This window comes from Galeopterus variegatus, unplaced genomic scaffold (assembly GCF_000696425.1).
Source record: "Galeopterus variegatus unplaced genomic scaffold, G_variegatus-3.0.2 Scaffold1157, whole genome shotgun sequence".
Classification (NCBI taxonomy): Eukaryota; Metazoa; Chordata; class Mammalia; order Dermoptera; family Cynocephalidae; genus Galeopterus; species Galeopterus variegatus.
Genome location: NW_007727268.1, coordinates 172260 through 190051, shown reverse-complemented (window position 1 = coordinate 190051; position 17792 = coordinate 172260). Strand labels below are relative to the sequence as shown.

Below are 17792 nucleotides of genomic sequence, written 5' to 3'. Positions count from 1 at the left end.
AGCTACACCTAAAGACACTCCTTTTTCTCTCTCTTTCTAGATTTTTATATCCATCATAACAAGTCAGAAAAATAGCCTTCTCTAACCCTCCATGCATTGCCCTCACTGGAGCTGGGTTCACATTGCTCCTGAACTTTGCAGACTGAATTTTATCTCCTCCCAGGACGTATGACCATATTCCCAGCACTGTACTGGTATCACCAGTGGTAAGAGACAAATTATTGAGCAATGTGAGTGCTTAGTGAGAGCCCGGGGTCACTGAATGCCTGTCCCAGACCCAACTATTTTCTAAATGACTTCATGCAAACCATATGCTCAGTATTGTCAAATAGCTCTTTTTAATAACTTGAGTGTTCAGGGTCCTTCGGTTGCATAGCACAAAGAAGTCAAAGAAATGGGTTCAGTGTGTTCCATTTCCAAGGAAGAAGGCATTCTGTGCTTGACTTTTATCACTAGGTAGGAAGCAGTGTCCAAGGCAACCAGCAGCAGCTCTTCTATACCGTCGGGCACAGCGGGGCAAATTAAATACAGCTCAGCCCGCAGAAAGAAAGGAATCCATTTCTTTTTCATTTTGTTATGCGATACCTATCTGAAAGACTTATCAATTATCCACCCTTTGAAACAATAAATTTCACTTGCAGGAATAAATCCTGAAAAACTACCATGGATGTAAACAAAGACACAACCACAAAAATGTTCATTAAAGTGCTGGAATGATACAGATAAAGTGGGTAAATTTGATGTAAGATAATGAAGGTTGGTTAAACAAAAATGGAAATCATAAACATTACATTTATCGGGTACTTGCCAAACCCTTCACATGCATCGCGTCATTTAAAACTCATAACCACTATATGAGGTCATTGTCACTGTCATCATTTTCATTTTGTAGATGATGAAACTGAGGCTCAGAAAGGTTAAGTAACTTGTCCCAGGTCACAGAGCTGAAATATGGAGCCTGGACTTCTAGCTGGGTTTTTTGCAGTTTCGATCAGCGAGCACTAGCCAATATGCTACACTGCCTCCTACAAAGCATCTGTCTCAATGGAATAATAAGCAGCTATTAAATGGGATTAAAGAGGAATATTCAACAGCATTTTCAAGTGTCTGAAATATTTGAAAGTGAAAAAGCAGGTTACAAAATGTAATGTGTACTGTAATCCCAATTTTGTAATAAAAAAGCAAAAGAAAAGAAAAAAAAGCATATATATTGAAAACAAAACAAAACAAAACAGATTTAGAGATACTCGAGCAGGCCTTGCTGGGGAGCTCAAGAGAGAATACATCCCACTAGCTAAAGATCTTGCCGCTGCTTTTCAGAGATGGGCAAGCTGTCAAAGAATATTCTGCTTTATCTGTCAATGATTTGTACCCCGGGACACAACCTGAGAATCTGTGACATGGAGGAGGAAGGAGTCTACACCCACACAGCAAGAGCACTGCCTCCCACAGAGGGGCAGCTATCCAGAGACAGGAACCAAATGCTTAATAAATTGCAAACATCTCTGTCCTTGCCTAACTTTTCAAGAGGATGTTTCAAGAACAAGAATTCATGGCTATGAATATGAGAGTCGTGGTAGGCTTGGGGATATCAAGGAGCAAGAGAGGACGAGAGAGAAGAGCTGCCCTAGTCAAATAAGAGATCAGGCAAAAATGGCATCAGTTTCCCCTCCTGCCCTAGGCACCTGGCACTCAGGGGAGGGGGAGGAGGAGAGCAAGGGGCAGCACATCCAGCAGACTCTTTACTTAGCTAAACCAACCCAGTTTGGAGAAACATGAGTCACGTTGCTATCTGTCACTCGAAGTGAAAGTGATGGTATTCTTACTTAGCCATCTGAAGTCACTTTTCAAGTTCATCGTTTAAGAGAGGAGCATAATCCTAGATGATGAAATTAGGCTTCCAATCATGGTTATTAAAATGCCATCCTAAACTGTCCCCTTGAAGAAATAATAGAAAGAGCAAGAGAGATAGTTAAAGAAAATAAAAGAGGAAAGGAAGGACGAGAGTCAGAGTCAATATTAAAGAGATGGGGTGAGAGTGGTTGGGAGGTGAAGGCGGAAAAAAAAAAAAGAAAAGAAAAGAAATGCCCGTCCATGTGTGGTTGAAATGATTTTCTTTATAGTCTAGCATGTCTGACAAGTGGTTTTAATTTTTCTTGAGTTTCTGTTGAAATCAATTTACTTAAACACTGTCTGGACACTGGCATGGCATTAATCACACACTATATGTACAAACACAGACACGGCTGAAGCTGGAGCTGGCTTTCCGTCTCACAGTGTGTACTCACTTTCCCCAAACCAGTTACGTCCACAGGACAAGCATGTTATCCAAACGCCACTGTCACTGCTGTTTCCCTTTCTTCATTTGTACCTACTCTCTCACTTTATTTTTAAACATGCTTGGGCCACTCTGATTGCTGGGAAGTGCACAGCAGCTGGGGATTCAGGACAAATGAGCAGTGTTCTCTTGCCTTTTTTAACCACTGGTACTCCTAAGCATGGGGCCAGGTGAAAGTTTTAGGCAGGAAAGTTCTTTTCTCACTTTTTAAAGATGGCACAGTGGCGATCCAGTGATTAAAGCTCATTGTCTGATGGACAGAGCTCCTGGCCCACTGTGTCCTGTCATTGTCATAGCTCCTTCTGATTCAATTAGGGACAGCACACCTGGAGACTTCTGCCGGTTTCTATGGACCTAAGGCTTTTATTTTTATCACATACTAACTTGGTTTTAAACAAAGCTTTGAAGCTTCTCAGGGCTAATCTTTAATGAAAATGGAGAGGCAAATAAAAAGGCTGAAATAAATTCCAATGAAAGCAGCAGAAAGTGTTAATTCAGGGAGGCTGGGAGGAGATAAGAATGAAAATGGAAGTTTAAAAGAGGCAAGGACCGACTCAGTAAAAAGAAATATTCAAAATTTAACAGTGATGAGATTAGTTAAAACAGCTTGGTCTTACGTTTCATTAATTTTCTCCATTGCCTGAAGTATCATTTTAAAAAGCAGAATGTTAAAGATACCAAGAAAAACCATTATTAAATTGTAGGTTTGCAGGGATCGAGCAATGCTACTAAAACTGATATATAAAACCTGGTATAACTAAGTCCTGCTTTTTCCTCATTCTTCATATTTTCTGGAAATATCTGCTCACCAAAAAAAAAAAAAAATTTACACTGATATGAATCTGAAATAGATTATTTTTAGGAGCTCTTACTGAAAGTTGATTGACCTGGTTAGGGTTATGAAAAGAAATACAGACATGTAGATTAGTTTTGAAAGAATAGTGAGGAATGATATATTTGGTCTTTAAAATCTAGGCGTTCCACTATTGCTAAATTATAACCAGGTTAAGATTAACTGAGGACGGACGACATTCTGTCCCACATAGCTCAGCTCAGACTATTTATTTTTTTTAAATTTATTTATCTACATTTATTTATTTATTTAAAAGAAAATTTAATTTTATTAATATTATTTTTTACATTCTAGGATGTTGTTGCGGAGCAGTTCGGACGAAGAGGGAGATGGGAAAGAGGAAGGAATTGGGATGGAAGAAGGAGGAAAGAGGAGGGGAGGATTGAGGCCTGTGGCACCCCCTCATTCCCACAGGGGACACGGGGGGCTTCCTAGCAGTAGCTTGGTCATTGCCTGGCAGGCTGCAGATGTCAAAGGGGTGTGGCAAAAGCCTTTGTCCCCCACCGTCCCTAGATTTTAAAGACCAAATATATCATTCTTCACTATTCACTATTATATAGTTTACAAAAACTATATGCAGTTTTTATACCTATATTGAATACAGATGATTTTTGTTACAAACCCAAACTTTTCTCTGTCCTCCTCTTCCTGGGTAGCAAATATCTTCCACTGGAAATGAGCGATAATGTTACTGCGGTTGTGAATGGTTACAGTTCGCTGATTGGCCAGAGATATGTAGGTTTTCTCAATGATCAAGGAATTCTTGTCCAGCCTTATATTCACGTCTACGGCAGCTCCATAGAGAGATATGAACACTTTTTCACCTAGGAATTAACAAAGTACAAAAACACTTTAAGATTTATTCTAGAATGACACTCCTGGGCTACTTTTTTCCAAGCTGAAGTTAGGAAATATGGCACAAGCATTAGGCATTTTACTACCTCCCCTCCCACTGCCAGTCATTCCAGGGATCAGACATGATTAGAAAACTTAAATACTGTGCTTGGTGCAGTTACACAAAGTCAAAATCTTGCTTGGCCATTGTAAGCAATACATAAAATATAAATCGTTGTGGTGGGTGCCCTAATACTTTTTCTTCTTAAAACTACTTAAGTTTCCAATCCTGCAGCCTGACCAGGAGGGCAACTGAGTTCTAGAATTACAACCATATGCCTCATTATTAGCCCATGGCTGAACTGGATTTCTAATTCTTAAAATGATTGTATCAAGTGTACCTGGGAAGAACTGCTCAGCATGAGAGGATTTAAGTTTAATCAAGAGCGGGGATCAGGAAGGAAGACTCAATAACCTCAGAAATAGAAAACTGACTATTTAAAAAGAACCACATCCCTAAACAACAACAATTAAAACAAAGCAAAAACAAAACACACACATATGCACACACACACCTGCCATGTCTAGGTAGTGGTTATATAGAAAGAAAACAAAAATAGACAAAAACTGTATTTAAAATAAAAAAATTAAAAATTTTAGGAACACCTTTATTCAGCATAGCAATTTAAGTTCCTGACTTCATTCAAGATGCACCAATCACATTGATACTAGGTGTATAAGTGGGGCCCTGGGCTTTCAAGAAGACATAAACCTATTCTATTTGATCTCTGCAATGTCACAACAGGTACATCACTCAAAATAGAGAAAAGAAATACTTAAATGTAAATTTTTTGTTGCTCTGTGCTGCTAAAGTTTTAACCAGAACCCAGAAAGCATAATTACTTGTGTCTTATTTTTTTAGCAGACATTTCTGCTCCATTCACTATTGTATGAATCAAACAGCCACTTAGTAAATTGACAATGCTTTGCACACTTTAAATGTTCTTTTAGGCTTTATCACTTTGGATACAGCAAAACTTTTCCCAAAGTTTATATATATATATATATATTTTAAAAATTTTACCATTACACAGTGTAAACATGTTTTAAGTCCCTTTACCAATTTCTCCTTAACCGACCCCCCTCCCGTGCCCACCTCTGATGTTCTCAGTTCCGTTCTCTCCTTTTAAGAGTTCAACTAATTATTGTGATTGTTGTATCTTTCTTTCTTGGTTTTGTTTTGTTTCTTCAGCTCCCACTTCTGCATTAGGACATGTGGTATTTCTCTATCTGTGCCTGGCTTATTTCCCATAATGTAGTTTTCTCCAAGCTCATCCATGATGCTGCAAATGGCAGAATTTCATTCCTTTGTATGGCAAAGCAGCATTCCATTGCATATATATATATATATACCACATTTTCCTTATTCGGTCACCCATTGATGGACTTTTAGGTTGGTTCCAACTCTTAGCTATTGTAAATAGAGCTGTGATAAACATGGGAATGCAGGTATCCCTTTGACACGGTGATTTCCATTCCTCTGGGTATATACCCAGAAGTGGGATTGCTGGATTGTATGGTAGTTCTATCTGTTTGAGGAACTTCCATGCCACTTTCCATAATGGCTGCACTAACTTACAGTCCCACCAACAGTGTAGGAGGGTTCCCCTTTCTCCACATCCTCACCAGCATTTGTTTTTCTCCGTCTTTTTGATACTGGCAAGTCTAACTGGCATGAGATGGTACCTCAGTGTGGTTTTGCTTTGCATTTCCCTGATGCTGAGTGATGTTGAGCATTTTTTTCATGTGTTTGTTTGCCATTTGTATGTCTTCCTTTGAGAAATGCCCATTCAGTTCCTTTGCCCTTTTTTTAATCGGGTTACTTGTTTTTTCACTGTTAAGTTGTTTGAATTCCTTACATATTCTGAATATTAATCTCTTGTTGGATGCATAGTTTGTGAATATTTTCTCCCATTCTGTAGGTTGTCTTTTCGCTCTTTACTGTTTCTTTTGCTGTGCAGAAGCTTTTTAGTTTGACATAATTGTATTTGTTTATTTTTTCTTTTGTTGCCTGTTCTTTTAGGGTCTTGTTCATAAAGTCTTTGCCCAGAGTTTAAAGAAAAAGTAAGCATCTAGTTATTTAACTCTAAAATTTACAATTTTTATTAAAATTTTAAGTACTATAAGAGCACATACAACAAAACTAAAATGCCTACCTTCCCTTTATTCAATCCAGGCCTGCTCTTTAGGGGTAAGAATTGTATTTTCATAAACATCCTTCCCTAAAAAAGGTATGTACTCTTGCCAACTTTTAAACTTTCCGATGATTGAAATTTAACAATTTGAAGAGTGAAAACTCCTTGGTCTTGTAATTTGCATATTCTTAATTATAAATGATGTTGAACACTTTTTCATATATTAATTGGCTTAAGCTTCTCCCCACTCCCCCCAAAAAACCCTTTCACAATAAGCTGATACTCAAAAAACTATGCCTCCAAGTTGAGGGTAAACTGAAAGTAAATTAGCTCTAGTTCAGAGTTAAATATCATGCTGGAATTGTCTATGTCCTGCAGAGAACTTCAACCTTTGAATTTGGTCGTCAATGACTGGTTAGCCTTCAGATACCTGGAAGAAGCACCTAATTTCTCTTCAGAGGAAAGTACCTGCATTCAAAGTTTCAAAACTTTCAGTATTTTTTAAAAAGCACAAAGCCAAACATCACAAGGCATGCCAAGAAATAAAACTCCACATACTTAGCATGTTTAAAGAAACAAATGGAGGAGATTTAAGCTATATCCAGAGAACAGAAAAAAATATAAAAATATTTGAAAAAAGCCACCCTCTAGGACTTACAGAAATGAAATAAAATAGCCTAAATTAAAAAAGAAAAATCTCAATAGAAAAAAACTCAAAGGATATACTTAATAAGAGAATTTTATTAATTTTCATTTAAAAATTAGTGAAATGGAAGACAGTTTAGAAAATACAAAAGATAGTGTAAAGAAATAAAAATATATGGAAAATATACAATGAATGGGTAAGAGATAAGGGATACTGAGTGAGAACTACAAGTGTTTAGCTTGAAACCCAGAAGGGGAAAAAAGAGATAACGAAGCAAAGACAATATTTCAAGAGATGATAGCTAAGAATTTTCTAGAATTAAAGCCATCAGTTCACAATTCAAAAAGCCCAAAGAAAGTCAAATGGAATAAACAGCAAAAAAAATTTATACTTAAATATGTTGCAATGAAATTAAAGGTAACTAAAGATAAAGAAAATCCTGAAAGTAGCCAGAGAGAAAAGAGGGATTATCTTCAAAGGACCCACACCTGACTTTTCAACTGAAACAATGGAAACTAAAAAACAACAGAATGGTATCTTTAATATGAAAAAGGTGAGAACAATGCCTATCAAGAACCCTACAGAAGTTTTTTTGGCTTTTTGTTCTTTTGTCTGCAAATGTCTTTGTTTTGTTTTCACTTTTTAAGGATACTTACAATGGTAAAGGATTTTAAATTAGCATTGTTTTCTTTCAGCACTTTAATAACGTCATTTTACTGTCTTCTGGCTTTCATAATTTCAGCTGAAATGGTTGCTATCAGTATTATCAGTGTTCCCTCTAAGGTAATGTGCTTTTTTTCTCTGGGTACTTTTATGATGTTCTCTTTGCTTAAGTTTTTGGAAGTTTAGCTATAACATCCCTACATTTGGTTTTCTTTGTATTTGTACCATCACACGCTTGCTGAGTATTGTGAGCCTATGGATTAATGTTATGCATCATTTTTGGAAAATTTACAGTCATTATTTCTTTTTTTTTTTTTCCTTTTTGTCTTTTTTCGTGTCCAGCAACGGATTGCAACCCTCAGGTTGCCGGTCACGAAAAAAGACAAAAAGGAAAAAAAAATTATTCTGAACTATATTTGAATGTTGAGCCATCCTTGCATTCCAGAAATAAATCCCAATTGGTCATCCTGTATAACCCTTTCAATATGCTGCTGAATGTGATTTGCTGGTATTTTATTGAGGATTTCTTTTTTTTTTTCCTTTTTGTCTTTTTTCGTGTCCGGCAACGGACTGCAACCCTCAGTGTCGCGCCCGTACCGGACCGGGACCGGCAACGGAATCGCAACCCTCAGTGTTGCTCCCACCCCTCGCTCAGCCAGTGAGCGGGAACCGGTCTGTATGTGGGATCCGAACCCTTGGCGGGAGTGCCACCGCGCTCCCAAGCGGCGCACTGTAGCAGTGCGCCACCGGGCCAGCCCCTTTTTGTCCTTTTTTGAGACTGGCCGCACAGCGCTCAGCCAGTGAGCGCTGGTCATCCCTATATAGGATCCGAACACGCGGCAGGAGCGCTGCTGCACTCCCAGCGCCGCACTCTCCCAAGTGTGCCACGGGCTTGGCCCTACAGTCATTATTTCTTAAAACATTCTTTTACCCCATTCTTCCTCTCCTCTACTCCTGAGACTCCAGTTACATGTATGTTGACCTTTTGACTGTGTTCCACATGGCTTTTGCTTTCTGTTCTTTTTAAATTTTTCTAGTCTTTTTTGTTTCTCTCTGTGCTTCAGATTGGGTATTTTCTATTGAACTGTCTTCAGGTTCACTAATCCTGCCTTCTGCTGTATCCATTTTGCTGTTAAACTCACAAAATTATTTTTTAATTTTCAATATTGTATTTTTCAGTATAACATTGTTATTAAAATCTGACAAAGATAAAATGAATTGCTCAATTTATAGACCAATTGTACTTCTGAATATCAATATAAAAATCCTAAATAAAAAGTTATCAGTCATAATCCATCAGCACATTATACTTCATAACCAGTGTAGTTTACTTCAAGAAGGCAAAAATCTATTAATGTAGCAGCAGATCTAAGGGGAAAAATCATATGGTCTTCAATGATGCTGAAAGAATTTGACAAAATACAAAACTTTTTTAAAAGTCCATAAAATAGGAACTGATATAATTAAAACATAGTATAAAGCCTCAGTACTTAAAACAGCTTGGTAGCAGTGCATGAAGAGACAGATCAGTAGAATAGAATAAAAAGTCAAAACAGACCCAAATACATATTGGAATTTAGTATGTTATAAAGGCAGCATCTCAAATCATTGTGTAAAAATCAACTTTGTAAAAAAAAAAAGCGTTGTTAAGACAACTTCATAGCATATGGAAAAATATATCTCACAGCAGAATAAATATCAAGTGAATCAAATATTTAAATGTTCAATATGAAGCCATAAAAGTAGAACAATACTCAAAATCTAGAGCCCTGTAAAAAAAGATTAATAAACCGGGTTACCTAAAAATAAATAAATTCTGCATGACACAAAATTTCATAAGCAAAGACAAAAGCAAAACTGGGGAAAATATTTGCAACTCAGATCTGAGACAAAGGGATTGAATGCCCAAATATATAAATAGCTCTTAGAAATCAATAAGACAATCCCATAGAAGAATGGGACAAGGTTGTAAAAAAAGAAACATAAACAGTCCCTGTATGAATGAAAAGATGCTTAACTTCATTCATAATAAAATAAATGCAAATAAAGATGTACTTATATATCATTCTCCTCCCCCCACCATCAGATAGGTAAATGAAAATTTGAGAGCATAATTTATTGTGTAGACTATGGGGAAAAAGGCACTCTCACATATTGCTGTAGGAATGAAAAACTAATTTTACAAAAATAAATGTGAAGCTAGCTATACACAACACACACATAGTTTCATGCTATGGTTTCAATACTTTCAGACAACAGAGGACACATAAATGGTATCACATTGTACATAGCATTCTCCAATTTGTTTTTTTTATACAGCATTTTTTTTTTACAGATTTAAACATATAGGTATACATTGCTTTTATTCATTCTAACTAATGTACCATGTTCCATTCCAGTATGTGAAAATACTACGATACATCTCTTCTCCTACTGAATATTTAGGCTGTTCCTAGTTTTCTGCTATTACAAACAATGCTGAATTGAACATCTTTGTACAATGTTTTCTGTATAGCTGTGTGAGATTTTCCTTTAGAATAAATACCTATAAGTGCAATTGCTGGGTTAAAGGGCAAGTTTATTCTGCACATTACTGGGTCAGTCTGTCAAGTGGTTGTACCAATTTATACTTTCATCAGCAGTATAAGAAATTCTTGTCTTTCCACCTCCTTACCAATATGAGTATACTGCCAAAACGGAGTGGAGCCATAGACTCTTCAGGAAACTGGCAAATTGATGGAAAGAGTGTTTTTCATATCTTGGTCACAGCAGGGTCAAATTTACCAATGTAGTGAATTGCTGAACCAAACTTCTTTGGAAGTGTTCTTTCTTTGTTCAGGAAACTGAAATAAAGGCAACTTGACAGAGATAACCCAGCACATCAGCAGTGATGCCAAAATCAGCATTCTTCATTTGCACAGATGGAACCCAGAGGGGTTCCAAAGATCCGGGTTCAAGGTGCAGATTTATTTAGGTGAAAAGTTATTTAAGATCTCTGGGCCTCAGTTTACTCACCTCTAAAATTAAGGGAGTTAAAGAAATGTCCTCTAATGTCTCTTTAAATACTAACACCTAACGATGTGAGTCTTCACTTGCTATGTAATTTATGGAAACCTCATAACACCTCCTTAAACAATCCCTGACAATCAGTGTACTAACTTCTGCTATTACCTATCCTAAGCTATAGAATAAGAAAAGAAGAAAACTAGGTCAAAGAATGTCTCCATTACCTCTCAAAGCCATGTTAAAACATTTGTTTCTTTTATAATAACTATGTGTTGCTACATTTTCTAATTACAATGGCACACGTTTATAACTAATTATAATAATCACACAATTGAAACAAAGTTCATGTAGGCAAATTTGCATAGATATTTTCAGATAGATATTATTTAGCAGTTTCAACTTCAAAGTAATCATATCACACTTACTATATTTTGGTATTCATTCATTAATCTTTATGAGGAAAAAATTTCTTTATGGTTCTAGAAAGTTTACTAGAGTAAAACATATAAATGACTGTAAAGCTGCCTTGTGAAGTACTAATATTATGATTGCTTCTGTATTTAATATTAAGACATAATCACACCTTTGGGGGAAAAAAATCCTACTTGCCAACTTCTGAGTACTGAATTGAAATATCTTCTCTTCAGTAAGAGACATAATACTTTAAAAAATGCTGAATAAGTGTAACCAGCTCTATTTCTTGATTATGCCCGTGGTTAAGGTCACCTCTAATGTTATAGCAACCTCACCTGACATTGAAGAAAACACTCTGCTGTGCTCCTATTTCTAGTACTCATTCAAGTAACCCAGGGTTCAGTAAGAATGTCTTTTTTAAAAAGTATATTCTGGGGCCGACCCTGTGGCTCACTCGGGAGAGTGCGGCACTGGGAGCGCAGCGGGTTCAGATCCTATATAGGGATGGCCGGTGTGCTCACTGGCTGAACGCGGTGTGGGCGACACCAAGCCAAGGGTTGCGATCCCCTTACTGGTCATGAAAAAAAAAAAAAGTATATTCTGAATATTAATATCTCCTTGGAGCCTTAGATTACATAAAGTTTCTCAATACAATACCCAGTTGAAAACTGTAAAATTTTTTTTTTCCTTTTTGTCTTTTTTACTGACTGGTAACGGGATCGCAACCCTCAGTGTTGCGCCCATACCGGGGACTGGCAACGGGATCGCAACCCTCGGTGTTGCGCCTGCACCGTGCTCAGCCAGTGAGTGGGAACCGGTCTCCACATGGGATCCGAACCCTCGGCAGGAGCGCCATCGCGCTCCCAAGCAGCGCACTCTCCAGTGCGCCACCGGGCCGGCCCAAAAACTGTAAAATTTAAGCAATTGTTTGTGTAAGAGTCATGTAATATTTTCACTTCTCAGTTTTACTGAAATGACAGAACTACAGCATGAGGTGTTCTGTTTTGTTTTCGTTTTGTTTTGTGGTCAGCAATGTAGCCTTGACTAATTGCGTTCTTAATCTCTTCTGGAGGGGTGAATTTGTGAAAGGTCTCTTCAGTTCTTTCTCAGGTTTAGACTAAAGTCTAAACTTTCTCAGGTTTAGACTAAAAAGGTAACTAAATCATTTCTGAGGTAAAATCAATTTCCTAAACAAACCTGATATTACTACACACAGGCACCCACAGGAAGAAGGAGGGAGGAAGAAAGGAGGGGAGCACTCTGGTTCAGAAAAACGTAAATGAGCAAAATATTAAAAATTGGTGAAGCTTTATGCTCGACCTTCTTCATTACTAGAGCACTGGTTCAAACTCTGGTTGTCAGGAAAAGCAAAAAATCTCCTCACTGCATCGAATCAAGAGGGTACCCAGCAGAGGACCAGAAGCTGAAGGAACAAGCCCAGTGGTTAAGAATGCAATTTAATACTTCCTGCAGAGGAGTATCAACGCTCCTCCTTCTGGAACATTGAGGAAGCATGAAGAAAAGACTTTCATCAATAGCCCATATTAAATTTTCCTCCTCAAATCAATTCATATTTCAAACAGCTGCAGAAAGTTCAATCAGATGCTTATTTAGAGAAATGAGAAGCCAGAGATAAAGGCTGCCTGAAAAAGCTCTGTGATTAATTGAATTTAGGAAGTCATTATGGTTTTTCACTGATGGAAGGTTATGGGTTCTGGTCATCAATAACCCACAAGAAAGATGAAAACATATTCTTATCAGCAGTCCATTTCATGTAAGGAAAAATGCTACGAGAAGTTTAGCTCTGTCTGCAATCTTCAGAAAATAACCATTCATTCATTCATGCACCAAAGTTGACACCAGAACCTCAGGGTGCAGAAGCCAATTTTTCCATGGATGATTAAATTTTAATACATAGACATTCATTGTGGTTCAACCTACCTTTCCTTTAGCATAGGAGTATAAATGTAAGCGTGGTGTCATTCCAAATACTTATATAAAAGTAAAATCCAGATCAAGGGCCACCGGGAGAACGCAGCTTCATTTCAAGTCAGTTGATCAAGACCGTAAAAACGCACATATGGTCATATGAGACATTAGGAAGACGATCTACTGTGTTGGAAAAGCTCTGTCTAGGAGTGAAAAGTCTGAGGCTGGGTTCTAATTGGGCTTCTGATTAGTTATGTGACCTAGGACAGCCACTTAATTTCTCAGGACTTCAGTTTTTCATCTGTAAAATCTAAGGACTAGATTAGATTATCACTGAAGTCTTCTCTCCTGTTTTGATTCTATTTACCTATGAGCACTCTTCAGTTAGTTGGTCTCAAAACCTAACCAAATAAGTTTTTTTTTTTTTTTGAAATTATACTCCCAACATATGTAAACATATTTATTTAGAAGTTATACCCATATATTAATGTGCTCATATGTCCACTGTATTAAAAATATACCCTAAATACTAAAAAGGATGATATTAAGATGAAATAAATAATATTTAAAGGTAATTTATTTAACATATTTACCAACAATTAATTATTTTAGTGAGAGTAAAAGGATTAACTATGCTTCATTCTTTTTCAAACTCCTGGTTTAAAACCTTGTGACACAGTGATCCAAAGATAATTCACATTTTTCCCAATACTTAGTTTTAGGAATTGACATAAACAAAAATGATACTTCACAAAGATATGGAGCTCCTGATGAAAGAAATGTATCACTGACTGAGTTAATTAATAATTTTTTTCCAATTCCATCCACTATCAACACTAATAACACAGAGGTTTTAGTTGAAATTCAGCTGATAATTTTTCCATAATGGTAGCAATTACTTAATAATCAAACAGAAGATTCAAACCCAAATATATCAGTAATTGCATTCATCATAAAAGGACTGCATAGTACAATTAAAAGACAAAGATTTGCAGATTGGATTTAAAAAACAACCACCTGGTGACACTTCCAAATGTCACACTTTAAATATGAAGACACAGAAAAGTTGAAAGTAAAAGGATGAACAGAATATACCATGTCCACACTAATCAGAAGAAAATTTCTATACTATACAGATATCAGATCAAATAGACCTTAATGTCAGAAATGTTACTAAAGATTAAGAGACATATCATAATGATAAAATGGATACTTCAACAAGAAGTGATAAGAATCCTAAATGTGTATACCCCAAATATCATAGGCTCAAAATACATAAAATGAAAATTGATAGCACCAAAATAGAGATATAATAAATCCATAATCAGAGTTGTGAATTTAATAACATCTTCCAATAAATGAGAAAAGGAGGCAAAAAATTAGTAGAGGGCCAGCCCGGTGGTGCACTCGGTAGAGTGCGGCGCTTGAGAGCGCGGCGGTGCTCCCGCCGAGGGTTCAGATCCCATGTAGAGACTGGTCCGCTCACTGGTTGAGCGTGGTGCAGGCGCGACACCGAGGGTTGCGAGCCCATTGCCGGTCACGAAAAAAGACAAAAAAGGAAAAAAAAAAAATTAGTAGAGATATAGATTGAATGACATGATTATTAACAACTTGACCTAATTGACATTTATGGAACTTGTATCATTTTTAAGTGTACAGGGCACATTTACCAAAATGGAGCACATTTTGGGCCATAATGTAAGTCTCAACTAATTTCAAGGCCTGAAGTCATATAGAATTTTTCTGTCACTCGTTGAATTAAATTAGAAATCAACAACAAAAAATATAACCAGAAATTTCCCAAGTGTCTGAATATTAATTAATGCACTGTTAAATAGCCCATGGGCCAAAGAAAAAATAAAAATGGAAATTCTAAAATTTTAAATTACATGTAAAAATATAGGTGCTGAAGATAAAGTCAGCTTTAGAGGAACGTTTATTGTCTTAAATGCATATATTATTTTAAAAAGGCTAAAAATCAATGCAACCCTTCTGAGATTTAAAAAAAGTATGACAAGTCAAACTTGAAGAAAGTAGAAGAAATAAAGTAATAAAGAGCAGAAATCAATGAAATTGAAAAGAAATGAATAATAAAGAAAATCAACTGAAAAGTTGTTCTCTTAATAAAGTAATAAAATTGATAATCCCTAACAATACAAAAAAAGAAAAATTACCAATATTGATAATGAAAGAGGAGATATCACTAAAGATCTTACAAACACTACTGATATTACAAATGGTTTTTCTGAACAAGTTTATGCCAACAAATTTAAGATTTTAGATTAAATGGATAAATTCCTTGAAAAAAGGAATAAAAAAAGAGAAGAATTCCCAACTTGTTTTATGAGGCCAATTTTGTTAGGCCAATTTTGTTAGACCAATGCTAATAATATTGATTTGATCATCACATACTGCAAACAAATACTGATAGCTAACTCTATACTCCATAAATATGTATAAATTTTAAAACAACTAAAAAAAAAAAAAAGAAAATTACAGGCCAATCTTGCTTATGATTTTGGATGCCAAACTCTCAAACAAAATATTAGAATATCTAATCTAGTGATTTATTAAAATGATAATATTTAAAGCTTGGGTTTCTCCCAGAATATAGCAGAGATTGAACATTTCAAAATCAATCACTGAAACAGAATTAAGGTGAAATAATGTATGATCATGTCAACAAATGCAAAAGCAGTATTTGATAAAATTCAACACCCACTCAAAATTAAAAGTCTTAAAAACCCAGGGATAGAGGGAATTTTCTTATTCTGATAGACTTTCCACTAAAAACCTATAGCAAACATCATAGTAAATGATGAAATACTGAGCACTTCAGTATAAGAATTGAGATTTAGATTGAGACTGAGATGGAGAACAAGAGAAGGATATTTGCTGTCATCCCTGCCAATGAACATTGTACTGAAGGTCTAGCCCAAGCAAGAAAGAATAAGAAATAAAAGGTATAAGGATTAAAAAAGAATCAAACTATCGTTATATCTGCAAATGACTTAATTATGTATATACAAAATCCAAAATCATCTACAGATAAACCATAATAAGTGAATTTAGCAAGGTCTGTGGATCAACATACAAAATTCAGCTGTAATTCAATATACCCACACAAATTTAGAAAATAAAATTAGGAAATAAAAACACTACACTAGTTATAAAATAAAAAATTGATAAATTGTACTTCATCAAAATTATATTTTTCTGCTAATGAAAAGACACTGTTAAAATCACAAAGGCAGAATTTCATTATTTTTTATGGCTGAGTAGTATTCCAATGTGTATACATGCCACATTTTCTTTATTTAGTCACCTGCTGATGGATATTTAGGTTGGTTCCATATTGTGGCTACTGTGAATAGAACTACTGTGAATAGAGCCACAATAAACATGGCAGTGCAGATATCCCTTGACATGCTGATTTCCTTTCCTTTGGATACATATCCAGTAGTGGGATTGCTGGATCATATGATAGTTCTCTCTGTAGTTTTTTGAGAAACCTCCATACTGTTATCCACTGACTGTGAGAAAATATTCACAATTCTTTCTGTAAGACTTATATAGAGAATATATTTAAAAACACAAGTCAATAACAAAATCACAAACTACCCCATAAAGAATAGGCAAAAGACTTGAACACACACTTCACAAAAGAAGACATAAAAATGGTCAAAAGTGCATGAAAAGATACTCAACATTATTAGTCACTAGAAAAATGCAAATTAAAATCAAAATGAGATACCACTTCATACCCACTAGAATGGACTAAAATGGAAAGGTTGACATGACCAAGAATGGATGAAAATGTGGAGTAACTGGAACCCTCATACATTGCTGGTGGGCATACAAACAGGTCAACCACTTTAGAAAACCATTTGGAAGTTTTTCATAAAGTGAAGCATGTAACTACACTGTGACTCAGCAATTCTACTTCTATATATTTACCCAAGAGAAATAAACATATGTACATCTGCACACACATGCACACACACAGGACCTGCACAAGAATGGTTATTAAAGCTTTATTCATAATAGCCCCAAATCTCAAACAACCCAAATTTACATTAACAGGAGGATGGATAAATTATGTATAGCCATACAGTGGAATACTGCTCAGCAATAAGAAGGGAATTACTGACACACACAAGAACGTGGATAAACCTCAAAAGCATTATGTTGAGTGAATGAAACGACACAAAAGAGTATAGCGTATGAGTACGTTTATTTGAAATCCACGATCCAGCAAAACTAATATAGTGTGGAAGAAATGAGAAACTTTGGGGTGAGGGGTTGAGGGACTGACTAGGAATGTGCATGAGGGAACATTCTGAGGAGATGGCTGTTCTATATATTGAATGGGGCCGTAGTGACACAGGTATTTACACTTGACAAAACTCATCAAACTTTACATCTAAGGTCTGTGCATCTTATCATATCTAAATCATACCTCAATATTTTCTCAAACAACTACAGATCGATCTTCCATACGATCCAGAAATCCCTCTTCTGGGTATATACCCAGAGGAATGGAAATCATCGTGTTGAAGAGATACCTGCACTCCCATGTTCATCACAGCTCTGTTTACAATAGTCAAGACATGGAACCAACCTAAATGTCCATCAATGGATGATTCAATAAGAAAACTGTGGAATACTACTCTGCCATAAAAAAGAATGAACTACTCCCATTTGCAACAACATGGATGAGCCTGGAGAAACTTATGTTGAGTGAAATAAGCAAAGCACAGAGGGATAAATACCGCATGTACTCACTCATAAGTGGGAGCTAAGAGAGAAAGAAGGAAGGAAAAAAAGACCACAGTAGTGTGTTAGATTCGCAGAGGGAGGGAACATTCCTAGGGCTACAAAGTGGAGTCGGGGGGGGGGGGGGGGGGGGGGGGG

At 36.2% G+C, this 17792-nt stretch overlaps 1 protein-coding gene across 2 annotated transcripts in view; it reads right to left on the bottom strand.

Moving 5' to 3' along the window:
* Positions 1-17792, bottom strand: part of LOC103592480 (hydrocephalus-inducing protein homolog) — a 144774-nt gene that overhangs the window by 84351 nt on the left and 42631 nt on the right. For both annotated transcript variants that reach the window (XR_550664.1, XM_008575221.1), the window contains exon 7: positions 3814-4015. Coding sequence is in view for 1 of the 2 variants with exons in the window: in XM_008575221.1 (XP_008573443.1) it covers positions 3814-4015 (202 nt within the window). In the remaining variant the exon portion in view is untranslated. The remainder of the gene's footprint in view (positions 1-3813; positions 4016-17792) is intronic.